This window comes from Hippopotamus amphibius, chromosome 3 (assembly GCF_030028045.1).
Source record: "Hippopotamus amphibius kiboko isolate mHipAmp2 chromosome 3, mHipAmp2.hap2, whole genome shotgun sequence".
Lineage (NCBI taxonomy): Eukaryota > Metazoa > Chordata > Mammalia > Artiodactyla > Hippopotamidae > Hippopotamus > Hippopotamus amphibius.
Window position 1 is genome coordinate 175968461 of NC_080188.1, and position 21777 is coordinate 175990237.

The 21777-nt window shown below is 37.7% G+C and overlaps 2 protein-coding genes across 4 annotated transcripts in view; one reads left to right on the forward strand and one right to left on the reverse strand.

Annotated features, from left to right (window-relative positions):
* Positions 1-1871: 1871 nt before the first annotated feature.
* LOC130849415 (small ubiquitin-related modifier 2-like) lies at positions 1872-2174 on the forward strand. 2 transcript variants are annotated; one of them, XM_057728283.1, is made up of 2 exons: positions 1887-2048; positions 2112-2174. In XM_057728283.1, exons 1-2 carry the CDS (start codon positions 1887-1889, stop codon positions 2172-2174), a joined length of 225 nt encoding a protein of 74 aa, XP_057584266.1. The 2 variants fall into 2 exon arrangements, with proteins under 2 accessions (XP_057584267.1, XP_057584266.1); XM_057728284.1 differs by having other exon boundaries at positions 1872-2174.
* A 9555-nt stretch (positions 2175-11729) lies between these two features.
* Positions 11730-21777, reverse strand: part of KLHL20 (kelch like family member 20) — a 59837-nt gene continuing 49789 nt past the window's right edge. Inside the window, exons 9-13 of one of the 2 annotated variants that reach the window (XR_009052713.1) lie at positions 19052-19185; positions 18166-18374; positions 16138-16244; positions 13650-13727; positions 11730-13300 (exon numbers count right to left, since the gene is read on the reverse strand). Coding sequence is in view for 1 of the 2 variants with exons in the window: in XM_057728088.1 (XP_057584071.1) it covers positions 13216-13300; positions 16138-16244; positions 18166-18374; positions 19052-19185 (535 nt within the window). In the remaining variant the exon portion in view is untranslated. The remainder of the gene's footprint in view (positions 13301-13649; positions 13728-16137; positions 16245-18165; positions 18375-19051; positions 19186-21777) is intronic. The other variant, XM_057728088.1, reaches the window with a different exon arrangement.

Sequence of the window (21777 nt, forward strand, 5' to 3'; positions counted from 1 at the left end):
GGATTATATTATGTATCTTTCATGTCCCTAATTTTGTTTTAGCACAGTGTTTACCAAATATCTGTAGATTAGGTGAATTAATTAATTTTAACCAACTTTTCCCTTTTGCAGATGAAAACTACAAAATTGCACAACTGAGATGTGCACAAGATGTTATATCTAAAACTCTTAACTCACTGAGCAGAGGAAGATTTTGTTTTAGTATCTCTAAATCCTTGTATTTTGACTGTTTGTCATCATTGGGCTATATCCTAGGAAAAGGGCAGCAAAGGAATCTTAAATTGCATTCAGTTATCTTATTTTTAATAGTACTGGTATTGTTATTTTACCACTATTCATGACAGGATAAAATATATGACAAGATGAAAAATATGTATAATATATAAAATATATGAAACCAAGATTTCTAACATTGTAAGAGAAAAGATATACAATTATAAAATCAAGTAGGTTAAGTAGAAACTGTAATGTGGACAAGAATGGAAAAGAGAGAGCAGGTAAAAGGGTTGTTAGGAATGGTACAACCTCATGGAGAAGTTAGCAATATCTAGCAAAATTATGTGATTTACCCTTTGACCAGAATTCCCACTTATGGGATTCTATCCCCAAAATTCACCAGCAAAAATACAAAATGAAGCAGGAATAAGTCTATTTTTATTACAACAGTATTTGTAATAGCAACACTAAAAACAATCCAAATGCTCATCAGAGAGAGATTGATTGAATAAATTATGGGACAGCTGCACAGTGCATTACTACTATGTAATTATAAAAGGGTTTGAGGAAGATAGCTAATATTGCCGTGGAGTTATCTCTAGGGTATTTTGTTATGTGAAAGAGCAAGATGAGGACAGAGTGTGTAGTATGCTATCTTTTATGGAAGGAATTGGGGGGGTGGGGGGATATGAGTATGTGTGTGTATTTCCTTATGTTTTCAAAAAACAATGGAAGGATAAACCAAAAACTAATAAAAGTGATTGCTAATGGAGTGAGGGAAACCACCTGGGTAGAGGGGACAGGAATGAAAGTTAGGACTTATTTGAATGTTCCTTGTTTATAATTTGGAACCATGTAAGTGTTTTATGTGTCTATGAAACAAAATTAGATCAAAAAAAAAATCCTTAAAAATTGAAAATGAATGAAATTAACTATATTATATTCAGTCCATAATCACACAAAGAATTATTTTAGTATCTCTAAATCCTTTGACTGTATGTCATCACTGGGCTAGGGAAAGAAGAGCAGCCAAGAAATCTAAAATTGCATTCAGTTATCTTATTTTTAGTAATATTGGTATTGTTATTTTACCACTGTTCATGACAGGCTAAAATATATAACAGGATGAAAAATAGGCATAATATATAAAATATATGAAACCAAGATTTCTAACATTGTAAGAGAAAAGATATACAATTATAAAATCAAGTAAGTTAAGTAGAAACTGTAATGTTAACTTTGAGTTGGAAATACCAGAATGAACTCATTTATTCCTGAAATACAAAAGTTTTCAATTTTGATGAAGCCCAATTTGTCAAATTTTTCCTTTTGTTTCTTGTGCTTTGTGTGTTGTATCAAAGAAATCATTGCTTAGTTCAAGGTCCCAAAGATTTACTCCTATGTTTTCTTCTAAGCATTTTATAATTTCAGTTCTTAAATTTAGGTCTGTAATCCATCTTGAGTTAATTTTTACGTTTGGTGTGAGGTAAGCATTCAGATTCATCATTTGCATATGGATATTTATTTGTTCCACCACCATTTACTGAAAGGACTATTGTTTTCCCACTGGATTGTCTGTTACCTTTCTTAAAAATCAGTTGGTGGCTTGTTTGGTGCGGACCTGGTACCTCTTTTGTGAAGCAGCAGCTGAGGAGACTCCAGTGCTCGCCATGGCCAATGAAAAGCCCAAGGAAGGAGTCAAGACTAAGAACAACGATCATGTTAATTTGAAGGTGGCAGGGCAGGATGGTTCTGTGGTGCAGTTTAAGGTTAAAAGGCATATACCACTTAGTAACCTACTGAAAGCCTATTGTGAACAACAGGGTATGTCAGTGAGGCAGATCAGATTCCTATTTGATGGGCAGCCAATTAGGGAAACAGACACACCTGCACAGTTGGAAATGGAGGATGAAGACACAATTGATGTGTTCCAGCAGCAGACAGGAGGTGTCTACTAAAAAGGAAACCTGCTACTTTACTCCAGAAGTCTGTTCCTCCAGACCAAGAAGACATTCTCAATTAGAAGACTGAAATTTGGTTCCGTCACATCCTGACTACTACAGTACAGTTTCTCTATTCTTTCATTTTCCCCTTCCCCATTCCTTTACTGTACATAAAGTAACTGGTGTATGTGCACAAGCATATTTCTTTTTTTTTTAAAACTAAGTGGCCAATGGTATATTTTGATCAACATCAAATGGAGATGGAATGGGGAAAATACTGGTTCTGTGAAAATACCCCCTTTTCTCCATTAGTGGCATGCTCATCAACTCTTATCTTTGTATTCCAGTAAGTTATTTTGCTCTCACTGTTTAACAAAAAAAGAACAACATAAAAATTGTTGCATACCTTGTTCGATTGGAGAATTTTAATGTTTTTTATTTATCATTGTAAAACCAAGGACAATTTTAACTTTTTTGTATGTAGCTGTTACATGTAGGGCAATCTGTCTTTAAGTAGGGATAAACTACTCTAAAAGAAATGAATCCTAGATAATTTTTCCTTCAAGTCAAGCATCTTGTTTAAATAAACTTCTGGTTAAAAAAAAAAAATCTATTGACCATAGATGTTTGGGTTTATTTCTGGACTCTCAATTCTACTTTGTTGATCTAAATGTCAGTCCTTATACCAGTACCACCCTGTCTTGATTACTGTAGCTTTGTAGTGTGTTTTGAAATCAGGAAGGTGAATCAGCTTTGTCCTTTTTTCAAGATTGTTTTGACTCTTCTTAGCTTTTTGCATTTTCATAAGAATTTTAGGATCAGCTGGTCAATCTTTGTAAAAAAGCTGGGATTTTGATAGTGACTGCCTTGAATCTGTAGATCAGTTTGGAGAGTATCGCTGTCATAATGATATTAAGTCTTCCAATCTATGAACATGGGATATCTTTCCATTTATTTAAATCTTTCAAATTTTTCTTCAACAATGTTTTATCATTTTCAGTATCCAAGTATTGCACTTTTTTTTGTTAAATTTATTTCTCAATTTTTTTATGCTATTGAGAATGGAATTATTCTCCTAATTTCATTTTTGGATTGTTTGTTGCTAGTGTATAGAAATATAATTGATTTTGTATATTATTGCTCTTGTATGATCTTGCTGAACTTATTTATTCTAGTAGTTTTTTCAGTGAATTCCTTCAATTTTCTATATATAAGATTCATGCCATTTGTGAATAAAGACAGTTTTACTTCTTAATTTCAACCTGAATGCCTTTTAGTTCTTTTTCTTGCCAAATTGCCATGACTAGAATTGCCAGCTCAATGGCAGATAGACGTAGTGAGAATATACAGTCGTATCTTGCACCTGATCTTAGTGGGAAAGCATATTTCACCATTAAATATTATGTTAGCTGTAGGTTTTTCAAAGATGCCTTTTATCAAGTTAAAGGAGTTCTTTTCTATTCTTAATTTGTTGAAGGTTTTTTTGTTTTTGTTTTCTTTTTTGGCTGCCCCACATGGCCTGTGGGATCTTAGCTCCCCGATCAGGGATTGAACCTGGGCCCTGGCAGTGAAAAATGCTGAGTCCTAACCACTGAACCACCAGGGACCCCTCCTGAAGGTTTTTTGGTTTGTTTGTTTGTTTGTTTGTTTGACTGGTTGATTTATTTACTTGGCTGCATCAGGTCTTAGTTGTGGCACGTGGGATCTTTCATTGTGGTGCGTGGGCTCTTCATTGTGAGCTTCTCTCTAGTTGTGTGCAGGCTGCAGAGCATGTGCGGGCTTAGTTGCCCTATGAAATGTGGGATATTAGTTCCCTGACCAGGGGTTGACCCCATGTCCCTTGCATTTAAAGGCAGATTCTTAACCACTGGATCACCAAGGAAGTCCCCTGAAGGTTTTTATTATGAATCGATGTTGGATCTTGTCAAATTATTTTTCTGCATCTATTGAGATGATTCATGGCTTTTTTTGTTGTGTTTTTTGTATTCTGTTTTTTTAACTTAAAACCACACCTTTCACTTCTGGTTTCTTGTTGTGCATGTGAGGAGCTTGGAAGTCGCCACTCCGTCCTAACAGGTAAAGAGATCAACAGATGAAAAAATCAACTATTCTTGGATCTGTAAGAAAGGGGAGGACACAGAACAAACTGTTGCCTCCAAGACTGAAGAGACAAACAGGCCAACACGGGGAGTCATGGCTTACAGGAGCAATGACTCATGAGCAGAAACCACTGTGGGAACCAGTGCCAGTGTCGGAAAAATTGAATTATAATTGATGAATGCTGGAGGCCCAGTGTGAAGAAAACTGAGAGTTAAAAACTCCAGGGGAGGGACTTCCCTGGTGGTCCAGTGGGTAAGACTGCGCTTCCAGTGCGTAAGACTGCGCTTCCAGTGCAGGGGGCTTGAGTTCGATCCACTAGTCCGGGAACTAGATCCTGCATACATGCTGCAACTGAGTTTGCGTGCCACAACTAAGGAGTCCGCATGCTGCAACTAAAAGATCCCGCATGCTGCAACTAAAACCTGGAACAGCCAAAATAACTAATAAAAATAAATATTAAAACAAAACAAAAACTCCAGAGGAACCTGATCACAGGGAAGCCCTCACAATGTTGTGAGATTTGCCTCCAGGAGCTCAACCAGGTTCCCACAGTAAATACCAGAGAAAAATTCTCATTCTTCTGGGTTGGGGGGGGGTGGGGTGGAGAACAAATTTGAAATATATCAGAGAACTTGATTTTTCTTAAAAAGGTCTTTCCTCAGGTGAGATTAGTTATGCAGAGCCTAACTGACCTGAGGAAAGGGAAGTATCTAACACTAGCCCACTCTAGCCATTCTGTCCACCTAAGAGGGGAGAAAAAAACTGAGAAACTCTTGTAAAGTTCACAGTCCATAGGCACAGGCTCACTAGAAGCCTGAGACCTAATCACAGGACTATATAGAGCACTTCTCTTCCTCCCATAGCTCACTACCACCTTACTAAAAGCCTATTTACAGCAGTTTCTTTTACCTGGTTCATCATGTTTGGCTATCAAGAAAAAAACTACAAGGCATACCAAAAGGCAAAACAAAAAAACCCCCCAAAACCACAATTTGAAGGAACAGACCAAGCAAGCATCAGAACCAGACATGGCAGATGTTAGGATTATCCGACTGGGAATTTAGAACAACTATGATTAATATGTTAAGGGATTCAATGGATAAAGTATTTCCATGCAAGAACAGATAGTGTAAGCAGAGAAATGGAAATCCTAAGAAAGAACCAAAAAGAAATGCTAAAGATAAAAAATATTGTGACAGTAAGGAAGACTGCCTTTGGTGGGCTTATTAGTAGCTGACACAGCTGAGGAAGGAATCTCTGCGCTAGAGAATATGTCAGTAGAATCCTCGAAAAGCAAAGAGAACAAAGATTGAAAAAAACCCAAACAAACCAATATCCAAGGTCTGTGGGACAACTGCAAAAGGTACAACATAGAGTTGACTCTGAACAACACGGGTTTGAACTACACTGGTTCGCTTATGCACAGAATTTTTTCAGTAGTAAATACTATAGTACTACACGATCCAAGGTTGGTTGAATCGGCAGATGTGGAACTGCAGATACAGAAGAACCATGGATATGGAGGAATTGTGTGTATGGAGGGCCAACTGTAAGTTATACACAGATTTTCAGCTGTGTAGAGGATTGGTGCCCCTAACCCCGTGTTCAAGGGTCAACTGTTAACACACAGTGAGACTACCAGGAGAGAGGAAGAAAGAGGAGAAATGGAAACAGTAATGACTGAGCATTTCTTCAAATTAATGCCAGACACCAAACCACAGATCAAGGAAGCTCAGAGAACACCAAGCAGGATAAATTAAAAAAACCAAACAAAACTGTATGAAGGCATATAGTATTCAAACTACAGAAAATCAAAGATAAGGAAAAAATCCTGAAAGAAGCTGGAGGGAAGAAAACACCTTACCTAGAGAGTAACAAAGATAAGAATTGCATCTGACTTCTCAGAAACCATGCAAGAAAGAAGACTGTGGAGTGTTAAAAGAAAAAAAACCCACCACCTAGAATTCTGTGAAATTATCTTTCAAAAGTGAAGGAGAGGCAATATTTTCCTGGACAAGTAAAATTTGAAATTTGTCGTCAGTAGACCTTCCTTGCAAGAAATGTTAAAAGAAATTCTTTGGAGAGAAGGAAAATAATATAGGTCAGAAAGCTGGATCTGTATTAAGTAAGGAAGAGCGTCAAAGAAGGAATAAGTGAAGGTAAAGTAAAAAATTTTATTTTTCTTATTCTTAATTGACATAACATGACAGTTTGTTCAAAATAATAATATAACTATATTTTATTATGTATGCTTATATATAATATATATGTGTTTATATATAAATACATATTACACAATATAAACATATAAACATGTATTTATATATGTCTATATATAAGCAACATGAATGACAGCAATGATACAAGGGACATAATGGGCTGGTATTACGTATTACATATGTCCTGATTGATGCAATAGAACACTTATGAAGTATTTCTAAATGTTATTTAATTTGAATATCGCTATAGAGAAATATAGGTTTGACTACTTCTTTTACAGTGGGGGATACACGCATATACATAGAATAGAGACTACAGAGACTATAAAAGACTTCCAATAATGATTGAGCAGAGGAACAAAAATCAGTTTAACCAAATGAGCAAATGGAAGGACAGGAAAAAAGAAAACTCCAAGGTATAATTGTAGACATTCATAAAATGATAATTAGGGAAGATTTAATATGAACTGTGTATTAGGTGATGTTAAGGAATTGTTAATTTTATCAGATGTGATAGTGTTATTATGAGTAGACCTTATCTTTTAAAATTAAATATTCAAGTGTGAATGAAATAATATGATGCCTGGGATTTGCTTTAAAATACTCCAGCGGTGGCGGGAGAAGTGAGAGTGGGGAGGAATAGATAAAACAAGATTTGCAAAGTATTAATAATTTTCAAAGTTGGATGGTGGGTACATGGGCATTCAAGGATTTGTTGATTTATTATTATTATTTTTTTCATGTATTTGCTTCTCCCAGAGTGAGAGATGAGAGGGAGAGAAAGACACCCAATATGAAAGGGGGGTCTCTTGTAACCAAATTTGGAAGTGACATGCCATCACTTATGTAGCATGCAATTAGACTCACAGACCAGACCAACCTTAGTGCAGTGTAGGAGGGGATTACACAGGGATCAGAAGGCAGGGATCAGTAGCGGCATCTTGGTGCCCAGCCACCACACCCACACAGAAAAGAAGACTTAGGGAATAAACACCAGAAAAGAAAGCTAAGAGAGGAAACTATTGGCAATGAGTTCCTTTATGATGGTACCTGCCAGCTGCCTGCTTCTCCTGTCTTATTTCTGGACACTTGCCTTTTTTCATTTTATTCTGATAAACCAAACTGCTTTGATTTCCCCAAACAGTCCATTTTGTCTCATTGACTTTATTCTCTATATCTTGCACATGCTACTCTGTCTGAAATGCCCTTTCCACTCTTGTCTGCTTAGCAAAACTATACTGTCTTTCAAACCTTTCTTAGCCGCAACTTCCTTTCTGATTACTCTTCCAGTCTACATCAGGCCAGACTATTGAATCACTACTGCTGGGCTATGTACAACTGACCCTTGAACAGCTTGGGTTTAAACTATGGGTCCACTTATTTGTGGATAATTTTCTATAGTAAATACTACAGCATTACAGTATACTGTTTGAGGTTGGTTGACTCCAAGCTCATAGTAATTGTATTATTCAGGGTTCTCCAGAGAAATAGAACCAACAGGATCAATATCTCTCTATCTGTCTTTCTATCTATCTACATCTATCTATCATCTATCATCTGTCTATATCTATCATCTATCAACTATCATCTATCTATCATCTATCAACTATCATCTATCTATCATCTATCAATCTATCATCATCTATATCTATATCTATCTATCATCTATCATAATCTATCTAATCTGTCACCTATCAATTTATTATAGGAACTGGCACACACAGTTCTGGAGGCTGAGCAGTCCCACAGTCTGCCTCTGCAAGCTGGAGAACCAGAAAAGCCAGCAGTATAATGCAGTCCAAGTCCAAAGGCCTGAGAACTAAGAGCTCTGATGTTCGGGGCCAGGAAAAGATGGACATCTCAGCTCAAGAGAGAGAATTCTGCCTTCTTTTGCTTTTTTGTTCACGATGGCCCAAAATGGATTGGATGATGCCCGCCCACATCGGTGAGTGTGGAAATCTACTCAGTCTACTGAATCAAATGCTAATCTCTTCTAGAAACATCCTCAAAGATACACCAAGAAAAAGTGTTTTACCAGCTATCTGGGCATCCCTTAGCCAAGTCAACTTGACACATAAAATTCACCACCACAGTGGTCCATACAGCTTTCCCAAAATTCAGTTGTTTTCCTTGAAGTGACAGCCTCGCTCCGTTCATTGTCCAGAAAATATCCACCAACACCCAATTCTGAATAACTTTGTCAGTCATTCTTCCAAAAGAAGTGGCTTGTTCAGCTTGCATCTCAAAACAATCACACAAGGTTTTACTTGTGACAATCACTGTTTTGGTATGCAGCAGAAATATTTCATATATCCAAGGGCTTAGATTTCTTAGGTGAGATTGACATTTTTTTTTTTGAACTGTAAGTGTATGATGGTGAACACTATAACTAGCTGTACAGTTTGGTGCCATTGCCTTGAATTGTGCTAATGCCTCAGCATTTCTACCTACCATTGTTTTTGCATCATCAGTGCAAATGTCAACACAGTAAAAAAAAGAAAAAAAAAAAAAAAAAGACAAAAAACTTCCTAGGATTACTAAGGAAAAAGCTTTGACTTGATGCTCTGAAAGAATCTTGAGGACTTCAGGGTCCACTTTTTAAAAAAACATATTTATTTATTGGCTGCGTTGGGTCTTTGTTGCTTCATGTGGGCTTTCTCTAGTTGTGGCGAGTGGGGGCTACCCTTCGTTGCAGTGTGTGGGCTTCTCAGTGCTGTGGCTTCTCTTGGTGCAGAGCACAGGCTCCAGGCACGTACGCTTCAGTAGTTGCAGTATGCGGGCTCAGTAGTTGTGGCATGCAGGCTTTGTTGCTCCTTGGCATGTGGGATCTTCCCAGACCAGTGCTCGAACCCATGTGCCCTGTATTGGCAGGCAGACTCCCAAACACCGTGCCACCAGGAACAGGGTTCACTTTGAGAACCACTAATCAAACTCAAAGTTTGAAACTGTAAGCTTTTTTTTTTTCCAAGTTGTTTTTATTTTTATTTAAAAAAATTATTCATTTGGCTGCATTGGGTCTTAAGTTGCGGTACAAGGGATCTTCGTTGCAGTCTGCAGGTTTCTCTCTAGTTGTGGTGCATGAGCTCCAGAGCATGCAGCTCAGCAGTTGCGGTGTGCAAGCTTAGTTGCCCTGCAGCACATGGGATCTTATTTCCCCAACCAGGGATCGAACCAGTGTCCCCTGAATTGGAAGGCAGATTTTAACCACTGGACCACCAGGGAAATCCCTGAAACTGTAAGCTTTTTATTTATTTATTTAATTTTATTTTTAAAATAAAATTATTTATTTATTTATTTATTTTATTGGCTGTGTTGGGTCTTTGTTGCTGCACACAGGCTTTCTCTAGTTGTGGTGAGTGGGGGCTACTCTTCATTGTGGTGCATGAGCTTCTCATTGCGGTGGCCTCTCTTGTTGCAGAGCACGGGCTTAGGCGTGTGGGCTTCAGTAATTGCGGCACATGGGCTCAATAGCTGTTGCTCATGTGCTCTAGGGCACAGTGTCAATAGTTGTGGTGCACTGGCTTCGTTGCTCCTTGGCATGTGGTATCTTCCTGGGGCAGGGATGGAACCCGTGTCCCCTGCCTTGGCAGGCGGATTCTTACCCACTGTGCCACCTAGGAAGTCTCTGTAAGCTTTTTAAAGGTGGGGACTGTTCCTGTTTAGAAGGAGTCCAAATGTACATTGATCTAAATTCACACTGAAGATATGTGTCCTCTTTTCCTAGGAATTCAGAATCCCTTTAGTAAATATTCTAACTTTCTAGAATAGGGATATTAATAGGTTACTGATAGTTATTGGAACACCCTGAATGTTTAATGTTAGTATAATACCATCCATCTTCTACATTTAAAAGTTCCTAACTGTAAGTGACTAAATAACCTAAAGATTACTATTGCTAAGGACCCTTGAGTTTTGTCTTTTTTAGGAACTATTCTTATAAATCACTTCTAGTACAGAGACCTCAAAGCAATTTACAGAGCTAGTGTCACAAATACTTAGACAATCAGCCAGTGATATTTGGGTTTCCTGGGCTGTTTTTGCCTCTTCTTCTCTTCTCTCCCCTATTTCTTTTCTTATCCCATTTTTTTTCCCTTTTCCTATCTATTTTCTAAGTTAATATAAAGTTTGAAATGCTTTTTCCCTACTTTCATTCAAATATTGTTCAAGAGGGAACTTTCTGCTTCATAGTTGTCAAGAACTAGTCTCTGCAGTATAGATAGTTGTAGGTAAAATACTGGAGAACAAAGCTGGGGAACAATACCATCGGAAGTGGGAGTGTGGAGAGTAGTATAGAAAAGAATGGATTTGGAATCAGGGGATGTGCATTTGAGGTTTAGCTTCTACTATGTCATTTTAACTTTTCTAAGCTTCGGTTTACTTATTTATAAAAGGAAGATAACCACCAACCCAACCCAAGTTTATTTCACAGAGTTGTGGAAATCACTATGCAAATAAGTTAATAAATATTCTATTTTACAACAGTGTCTTCTATAGACTAAGTACACTTCACTCAATAATAAAACTGGACCACATTCAGTAGAAGGAAGAAAAAAAACCTTTAGGCCCCAAAGAGCATTTTGGCCAGTGCTATATAGTTCCTGGGTCTCTACTCATGAATCACTGCCATGTGAATTGCTCTCATTGGGGACGTCCCTGCTTATGGAGAGTCTAATCCCTAGAATTTTGTTCCTGTTATTATTCCTCTCCTTTTCTTCAAATATATGAAATAGTAGAGTCTTCAGAAATACGTGATCTTGTCTCGAAGACTGATAGTGACGCAGTACCGTAAGGATCTCAGAAAAATTAAGGTTATTAGTATATTTAATTCCAGACCACATTTCAGGTAGGTCTGCAATGGCTGTGTGGCATAGAAAGAGAAATGAAGTAGGAGTTTGGGGAGTTGATTTCAAATGTTGGTTCTATCATTGACTATTTACTCTTAGGCAGGACTTCCTTGGTTTTCAGTCTTAAAGCAGAGAAATAAGTGGGTTCAAATCAGATGATTATTGAGTCCTTCCAGCTCAGAATTGTATGATTCTAAGTCCCACACCAGAAAATAAGTTTAGAGGTTAGGTAATATAATACTTTATATAAAATATATAATAAAAATTCATAATTCTAGCTGGCAATCCCTTTATTCCTTCAGGTTGAAAGTACTTATAACTTTACATATAGGAAATATAAATGATATAGAAACATAAAATCTAAATTAAATAGCAAAGATACAAGAATTAAAAAGCATTAACCAACATTTTTTATGGTAAGTACTACCTTTATTTTAAAAAGTTATACATGCTAGAAAAAAGCATAAATGATACACGTAAACAATTGCTTACCAAATACTTATTTTTCTTCCTTGTAAAGGTGCAAATGATCTTTAAATGTAAACACAAATGTTGCCAAACATTTTTATAGTGAGGGGAGGGAGAAGAAGGTTATTCCTTTTGGTTGTGGTTAAAGTCTTATTCAAAGATTTTCCTGCAAGATAACATTGAAAAAAACTGGTCTATGAACACAATAACAAAAAACTTTAACCACTGAAAGCTGTATCCTTTTTTTCCTTAAAAATGTTAACTTCTTACCAGAAAGTGCAATTTGAGAACAGTAGCAATAGTGGCTTTATAGAATGAGGATAATGATATATATTTTCCTTATAAAAGAACCAAGATTTTATCAATAAAATGCCTCAACTGATTTTACACTCGTTAGCATACTATTACACGAACTGAAGAATTCATTCCCTTGGAGGCTGTGATGACAGGTAAGCCTCAGCTTCAGCAGGCCTGAGCATTAAGTGTAAACTGCATAACAGTATTCACTGCTGGGGAGAGGACATTTCTCCCTGCTGGTCCTTAGTAGCAACAGAAAATAGAAAGTTGCTTCAGTCAGTAATGTTTTTTGAGCAAAAACTTGCAGAGTTACACATGATTCTACTGGGGGATTCTCAAGACAGTATATGAGAATCGTATACTGTTTTTGTAGAGGCACTGAGCAGATGTAGCAGAAACTCTATGAAAATATTAAAAAAAAAAGACTTTAAATATAGTGGCAAACAAATTCATATGGAAGGAAACAAGATATGAGCTTCCACTGATGAAAACTTTGGCATCTGAGTCCTCATTTTATTGATTTAATATTCCTTTTGAATTGTTCTAGTTAAATGAGATGTTTCCTTTGTTTTGTTTTTTAGATTTTCAAGTCTTCTGGTGCTTAGTGCACGAATGATGGCTAATACACTTCACATATCTATCTTTGTCACTGGTAAGTCCCTGTAAATAGTGGAGTCTTGTGGATGGAGTGCTTAGAATTGACAACTAGATCAAATATAGCCCTTTTCCCTTATTAGTAGTTTCTTCAAACTTAATCAGTATCTTAAAAATAAGTTTTACTGCTTAAAATGTTTGTCTTTTTTTTTTTTGTCTTTCATTTTTTTCTTTTGTTGGGAGGAAGGCTAAATCCAAAAACAAAAACAAAAAACCAAAAAAACCAAAAACCCAACAACAAAAAGCCCATGATAAATTAAAAGCAAAAATAAATATTCTTCTGCACAGAACTGAAAATTATTGTGCAAAGCTGACATCTTGCAGGTGAAGTACTTTCACTGTATTTGTATTCACACATGTTGAGGCACCGGCAAAGAATAAAATTTGTTTAGTATTTTCTAGAGCTGTACAAAGCTCCAAAGTCAAAGCTCTCCAGAATACAGAGGAGCACATACACGACTGTCTTCTATATGTTCACCATATATGGGATTCACAATGTGTCATTTTTATAACTCCTACACCACCCCCAAGCCGACGGTAATTCATCCCGCCATATAACCTGCAAAGAAAGAAACATAATCAGATTTCTAAATGGAAAAAGCACTATTTCTTCCATAACATAGGTGTTAATAAAACATTTCTTTGTTTTATGTCACAACTAATATCTTTAGCTTCGTACATCTCTTCCAAAGACTAGGAGCTGGAATTGAGCACTGGCAGGTAGCAGAGTTATTTTAGGAATTGACTGAAAATCTCTGACTTACTGTTTTAAGAGAGCATCATATCTACTTTTTCCCTTATGACTTTATAACTCTACATTTAGGATGATTTATAACAATTATACAGAATCACATATTCTACATTTTTGTGTCTAATTTTGACCCTGGCTATAATATTTTCCCACTCACATTTTCCTTTTGCCAAAACTTCAATTACTGATTTCTATCCTTTTGTTTTGTATGTACTCTTAGAAGTCTTCTCAAAACCTTTATGGAACAAAAGTGCATATGATTAAATAAAGTCTGCATCTAGTTTGTGATATGTGAACAAAATCATCTTCAAAATTAAGGATATCCATGGAAAAGAATATTAGATCTCTGTCAAGGTATTGATTTTAAATTTGCGATGTGTAACTACAAAAATTTACATAGTAATCCCTCAACAGATGGTCCTTAAGAATTTCATGAATATTACTTGGTAAAATATTACTAACATATATTAATAGCAGTTACTGAGAAACAAGTCCTTACATAGGATTATGGTCGTTAAGTGGCAGAAATAAATTTGGCTGTCTACCCAAATTATGCTTACCCAAATTCCCACTAAAAATAGAAAGTTGTATAGGGAAGAAAATAATACCACAAGTGAGAGGCTCCTATTCTTGAATATCTGCCATTCTCTTTCCCTTAACCTCTATTAGGTTTTGCTGAAATGTTACCTTTTCAGTAAAGCCTCCTTGGGTGATCTTTTAAAATGGATACTCCTCCCTGGACTCCCTGTCTCTTTGCTACTTGCCAAAGCACTTCCACCCCTGGTGTGGCACTGTTTATCTCCCTCATTGAAATGTGAGCTCCAGGAGGGCAGGGAATTTTGTTTTGTTCACTTTTGTATCCCCAGGGTCTAGAACACTCAGTAAATCTTTACTTCATGAACAAGGTTGTCACAATGTAATGTATAAGCAAAAAGTGCTACAATGTTGTTAATCTGACTTTAGTACTGTGACCACTGAGCCATCAGTCCCCAACCTTTTTGGCACCAGGGACTGGTTTCATGGAAGACAATTTCTCCACGGGGGGTGGGGGGTGGGGTGAAGGGGGGGTGCGGGGGGTGGGGGACGGGACAGGACAGAACTATGGTGGTGGAGGCCGGTGGGGGGGAGGGAAGGGGATGGCTCAGGTGGCAATGGGAGCGATGGGGCACTCGCCCACCGCTCACCTCCTGCTGTGCGGCCCAGCTTCTCACAGGCCGTGGACCACAACCGGTCCACCACCCAGGGGCTGAGGACCCCTACGCTGAGCCATACAGAGCATGAGAGAGATGCAGAGTCCACAGAATGTCCTGCAGATATCTGAAGGTGTGGCTTTCCCAGAGATGAAAACTATAAAAAGAACCCAGTAAATTCATTAGTAGAATCTTATATACTAATGAAAAAAATCTGGGTGGGTAGTTAAAGGCTCAAAATTAGAAAATGTATACTTAGAATGCAGCAGGAATGGACTAGCAGACTGCTCCTTCTGGAATAGTCACTATAAAAGATGTCAGCTTATCTTTCATGGTCATGAGAAAAACCTTTCAGAATGTCTGCTGCCTCAGATATCATGTCCAGACTGATATCTGTGGTTAATGTGTAACCTCAATCACTGAGATGGTTACCCCAGATTCCTTTAGGCAAATAAGCCCAACTTACTGAGAAAGAAACCTGCAAATGCTTGTAAGGTAAAACTGTTTTCTTAGAAAGCTAGTATCTAGAATAGATACTAGTATAAAGTACCTCAAACCCATACTATTACTGTTTTATATTAAAAATGAGAATTAACTATATATTTGACCTTTTAAGTTCTTGTAGTGTTTAAGACACTTGATATATTAGAGCATCTATCAGATTAGTTTTGTGAATCAAGTATAAAATGTGTGATGGAGCAAAGATTTAGACTTAAGATTTTAAGCTGAAAGGTTTAAGAGAATTTTGCTAAATTTGTAAAAATTTTTGCATATTTAAAATAAATGCAGGAGTCACCTGATTTATGTGAATTTATAGGAACTACTTAAGTATTTAGGAAGGATTGGTTACACAATCAAGGATTTAAAAGCAAAGTAAAATTAAACTTATAAATACAGTTTAAACTCTCCTAAGATGTAGCCTCCTCTCTAAAAGTTACTTAAAATTTACTAGACTTTACAATAGAATAACATATTTAAGTATTTTTAAAACTCAAGAGACAAAGTCAGTTTTAAAATGAAATAAAATATTATTTTTTAAAAAGTAACTGCAATTTGTTTTTCCTGGACATAAAAATTGCAATGACAGATTGAGAGCCAAAGGTCCAGGCTGTAATTCTAACTCTGTCACTAATCTGCTTAGGCAGGTCACTTTATTTCTCAGTGCTTTAGTTTCCTCAGCTGAACCTGATGGGGCTAGAGAGAAGATTGTTTATTCTGTTTTTGCTATCTCTAATTATAAAACTGGACAGTTACCAAAGAGAGGAATTTTTTAAGATGTAAGCTATTTTAGAGCAATTAAGTCAAAATAAGGCATCGAATATGGGTAACTTTGAGCCCTTTTTGAAGTACTGCAAGAAGTAATTCAGTGTACTGACCATCCTGATTCTGGACTATCTAAAGCCCATGATTTTCAAGTCAGCAGTGAGGTGATTTGCAACATAGCTTAAAGGTTACCTCCATGTATTGGCATCAGGATCAAAAACTTCAATGGTCTTTAAGTACGTTGTGCCATCAAAACCTCCTACAGCCATGAGCTGTCCATTCACTACTGCCAAGCCAACCTACGGGATCAAAACACAGTGGTTGCTGAAGAAACTAGAGGATCACTATGAAAATTCAGACTGCTTTCTAGATAAATCTCTTTAATAAAAGATAATTCTTTATGGCCTTACATTCTGGTTTACTTGAACACAGAGGGGAAAAAAGTAATCACAAAAATCTAATTATGGGAACTATAAAATTATATATCCAATTAGAATATTTACACAGAGTTGAAAACATTTATTTCTTAAATTTTAGGTAAAGCATTCACTGGGAGTGAGCAAGAACTTCCAAACTGCTCTCAATTCTTTTGGTACTGACCTGTTTTAATCCACTACCTAAATTGCCACTAAAATTCTCTTTATTAAAAATAGATCTGACCATGCTATCACTTTCCAATAAAAACTTTCTAAGCCTCTCTACTGCCTAAGGATAAAGTTAAAGTCCTTATTATGTCAGGCCCTCCAGAAATCCATACTAGCCCATGTTTTAACCTCACTTCCTAATGCACTCTATGCTGCAGTAACATCGGATTAGTTTTTATCCCAGAAAATAACATTCTTTTTTAATACCTCCATACTTTTACACATGTCGTTCCCTGGCTGGTGTTTTCTTTCCCTCTTCAAGAAAATCTTTTTCTTCTTTCATGGTAGCTTACATGTGACTTACTCTGGTAAGTCTCTTCACTGTTCCAAAAGCATTAAGCATTCTCTCCAGTATTCTTCTATTATGCACATGCCACCACTATAGGATTTGTTTTCTATAGTTAGCTATAAACACCTCAGTTTCCTTCACTAAACTGGGAGCTTTTTGAGGACTCAAGTCATACTCATTTTTGCTTTCCCAGCACACAGTGAGCACTTAATTTGCTAAATGAGTGGATATGTAATCAACACAGTGCAGCAGTGAAAACAATAGGAATGTGACCAAGAAGCTGCGGCTGACAGTAATAAAGAGCCACAGACGTGTGTGTGCTGACTTGCTGATGCCTACTGGTGGTGCTCTCTGATCTCTGCAAACCCCAAGTCACTCCCTATTAGCCTCAGATCATGGAGTTGTTAGCTAACGCTGGGTTCTCCCACCTGTTATGTCGATTGGCTCCTGATAGGATCAGTGGTTTATGCGTTACATTTCACTCTGAGCCAAATGTCCTAGGATGGATAACACCTATACTCCACCCTGGAAGTTTCTTGTAGTCACAGGTCATTATTCAAGCTCTAGACCATGACATAGGTCATCTATATTGTAGATGGGACAGACTCAAACCAGTTTGCGCAGACTGGTGGTGGGGCCAGATGTGTTTCTGCCTAAACATTTATATTGGTATGCCAACTACTTAGAATATTATCTAGAAACACTAGGTTGGAATATTCAGCTCCATTAGATATGGATGAATCCATATATCCAATAGATATCAGAGACTCTTATCAGTGATTTAGGTAAGGTAGTAGGTAAGATAGGGAGATGCCTTTCAAAGAAGCAACTGATTACAAGATAAATCATAAGATGCAAACTATTATATATGGAATGGATAAATTACAAGGTCCTACTATATAGCACAGGGAACTATATTCAATATCCTGTGATAAACTATAATGGAAAAGAATATTAAAGAAGAATGTATATACATGTATAACCGAATTACTGTGCTGTACAGCAGAAATTAACATTGTACATCAACTATACTTCAAAAAAACAAATAAATCATAAAAAATAATTCCCTAATTAAAGATATGATTGGATATAAGATATTTAACTTCTTGAGATAATAGTAATCAAAAGAAATTAACTTTTTTTCAGTACAGAAGTAGCAGGGGTTGTTTTGCCTATATAGTACATCTCCTCACTGTCCCATTGTATGACATTTTACAGATCAGACTTCTTCTGCACAGCCCTCTCTTGGTGCTTGCTTTTCAAAGTTTTCAGTAGCTGGGCACTTACTCCACTACGGCGGGATGTCATAGCCACCACTGGAGACCACTGGTTAGTTCTGGGGTTGTATCTCTCAGCACTGCTAAGCTCTGTAGTGTCATCTCTACCTCCTACGGCATAGATCATATCCTGATACACTGCACAGCCTAGGTGTTTCCTCCGGGTCCCCATAGGGGCTATGGTGTGCCATCTGTTTTCCTGAGGATTATAACGCTCCACTGCAGGGAAAAGAGAAAAACCAGTAAGTGACCATGCAATCATTTCCTCTCACCTCTAGTTTTCTTCATAGCTACTTTGCTTTGTGATAATATGTATTTTCAATAAGCAATCTGATTTTTGCTTCTGAGAAAGAATCACTTATCTTTGGACAATACCAGTATATTCCCATCAGGGACTGATTTCTTTTACGTATGGTTGGTGGAAAGGGCATGTGTTGGAGTCAAGGTACCTAGTTCTGGTTCTGGCTATACGACTCGTTAGCTAGGTGACTCGTGGCATCTCTTCTTATCTTTAAATGAGAGGACTAGACTATAAACCTGTTGATAGCTATAAGTTTTTATTTATTTTTAGATTATAATACAGAGAGTTTTATTTGTTCTTTAAGGAAAGATGGTTGGGGGAGGGAAATCATATTAAGAAAATAGTTGTTTTATTCATTATAAATTCCTAGCAACTTGTGAAACGAAGGGAGAAAGAAATACTTTGGAAATATACTAGTAGACTATGGCTGCAGAAGGAGCTGAGGAAGAGCGAAGAGTTGCACTCTCCTAGAAGGAAAATAACTTCCTTAATAAATTATAGGATAACATGAACTTTTTATACTTTTTGTAAGGAGACTCTCCTAAGAAAAATGTGTTGCTTTGGGGGAACCAGACTGACTTTGGAAGGGACTAACCTGTGTTGAGTGGAGATGTCCCATCAGAGCCACCTACAGCATATAAGAACCCTCCTAACACAGCCACAGCCACGCCTAGTCTTCTCGTACTCATAGAAGCCACTCGAGTCCATTTGTTCTCCTTGGGATCATACCTGCAGTAAGAGAAACCAAAGACTGCACGCATGTTTTCATTAAGTGAAGCCTTTTCCATAAGGTATGAAATCATACTAAAGATATGTTAGATACATAGACTTGCTATGGTCAAATGTACAGTGAGAATTTAACGTATTTTACATAGGTATTAGTACTCTGACTTAAGATGCTGGGGCTAGAACTCTGAAAACTATATTTCTCCTGTGCCAAGCTGGCTCTCTGCTAGACTCTGCCAAAAGGAAGGACCAGACACTTTCTGTTTGCTTGCCAGCCCTGTCAATATTGTCTCAGCAATGGGCCCGCCACTCTGGATGTAGCAGTTAATTTCATTTTCTAGACTTTTTCTGGCACTTTCAAAGCTAGCCTTGTTGGAGGTTTTAGTCACAGCTCTGTGAGGCAGCTCCTCTGAGCTCCTGAGATAACAGTACCAGTGTTCCAGTTATCAACTGCTGTGTAACTAACCACCCCAAAACTCAGTGACTCTACACAATAATTTCACTAATTCTTTTATTTTTTAAATTTATTTATTTATTTATTTATTTATTTTATTGGCTGTGTTGGGTCTTTTTTTTTTGCTGTGTGTGGGCTTTCTTTTTAGCTGTGGTGAGTAGGGGCTACTCTTCGTTGTGGTGTGTGGGCACCTCATTGCCGTGGCTTCTCTTGTTGTGGTGCACAGGCTCTAGGCGTGTGGGCTTCAGTAGCTGCAGCACACAGGCTCAATAGGTGTGGCTCATGGGCTCTAGAGCACAGGCTCAATAGTTGTGGCGCATGGACTTAGTTGCTCCACGACATGTGGGATCTTCCTGGAGCAGGGATTGAACCCGTGTCCCCTGCATTGGCAGGCAGATTCTCAACCACTGTGCCACCTAGGAAGCCCTCACTAATTCTTATATTTCCATGGATCAGGAATTTAGGAAGGGCTTCACAGGGAGGTTCTGGCTCAGGTGTCTCATGTGGTTGCTGTCAAATTGGAGCTGGAACAGCAAGGTGCTGAAACAGCTGGGAGCTGGCCGGGCATGTCTCCATGTAGCCTCAGAGTCTCTCCGTGTAAGCTAGGTGGGCTTCCTCTCAGCATGGCAACCTCAGACAGCTCAAGGCTTCAAAGGTGAGTGTCCCAAGAGATACAAGTGAAAGATGTATCACCTTTCAGGACCTAGCCTCACAAGTCACATAGAGTTACTTCTACCATACTGATAAGCCAGCCCAAATTCAAGGGGAGAAAACGCAGACCTCACCTCTCAACGATGAGTGTCAGAGTTAAATTGTATGAAGAGCATGTGAGATGGCAAGTGCAGCTGTAATCATCTTTGGAAAATACAGTCTTCTGGGACCGGCGGGCAGATAGCTCTCCAGGGAGGTGTGAGCCACAGCTGTCCTGGGCATCCTCTCCTTAGGAGCTGATAGTCCTGGCGCGATGGGACCTCTCCTCCAAGCTGCCAGGCTCTAATAAGTCTCATCTCTTTCCTTCCTTTTCCTAGACCTAGGGTTCCTACAGTTACTTCAGTGTCCTTTTTTCATTTTTTTTCAGCCCTTCAATATCTGCTAACCACTTTTTTAATATTAAATTCTCTTTACTAAAATAGCTGATATGGTTTCCTTTTAACTGAGCCCTGACTGATAAATTACTAGTGTTCAGAAGTAAATATGGCAAAAATCACTTGGAATAGTGCTGGGCATTTTATTACATAGGTGAAAAGTCTTGTTAGTATATTAAGTTTTTTTCTATTTTAAGTTTTAAACTTATTTTTTGGCTGTGTTGGATCTTCGTTGCTGCGAGAGGGCTTTCTCTAGTTGCAGCAAGCAGGGGCTACTCTTTGTTGCGGTGCGTGGGCTTCTCAGTGTGGTGGCTTCTATTGTTGTGGAGCATGGGCTCTAGGTGCATGGGCTTCACTAGTTTCAGAACACAACCTAGCAGTTTTGGCTCAAGGGCTCTAGAGCGCAGGCTCAGTGGTTGTGGTACACAGGCCTAGCTGCTCTGCAGCATATGGGATCTTCCCAGACCAGGGCTTGAACCCGTGTCCCCAACACTGGCAGGTGGATTCTTAACCACTGTGCCACCAGGGAAGTCCCTAGTATATAAAGTATTATATAGCAAACTATATCAATATTACAGGATATGAAATAAATAATACTGAAAAATAGCCCTTGTTCTTAAGAAGCAAGTGGTGGAGACAGAGCACATTCTTAAGAAAAAACCTCCAAACAAATTCTGAGAATGTAGTAACTCAGAGACATGAAAGAAGCAGAAATATAAATGCTGCAGAATGAAGGCCCTGGAGAAAGGTTACTTTGAATAAAGCTTACTTTTCATCACTTTTGGAAAATTCTCAGCTAAATATTCTGTCTTCAAATATTGCTTGTGCTCTTATTGCTATTTTCCTCCTAGGACTCCAGTTATATATGTTAGTCTATTTGTGTTCCCTGAGTTGCCTTATGGTTTGTTCTTTTCATTCTCTTTTCTCTGTTCTTCTGTTTGGATATTTTCTATTAATCTAGGTTTGAGTTTACTAACGTTGTCTTCTGCTGTGTGTCCAGTTTATTTCTACTCTGTCTAGTTAATCTCATTCAATGAGTTCTTCATTTAGATACTA

Excerpts from the sequence above, each read along its gene's own strand:
- LOC130849415 (XM_057728284.1), top strand. The coding sequence starts at position 1,887 with ATGGCCAATGAAAAGCCCAAGGAAGGAGTCAAGACTAAGAACAACGAT.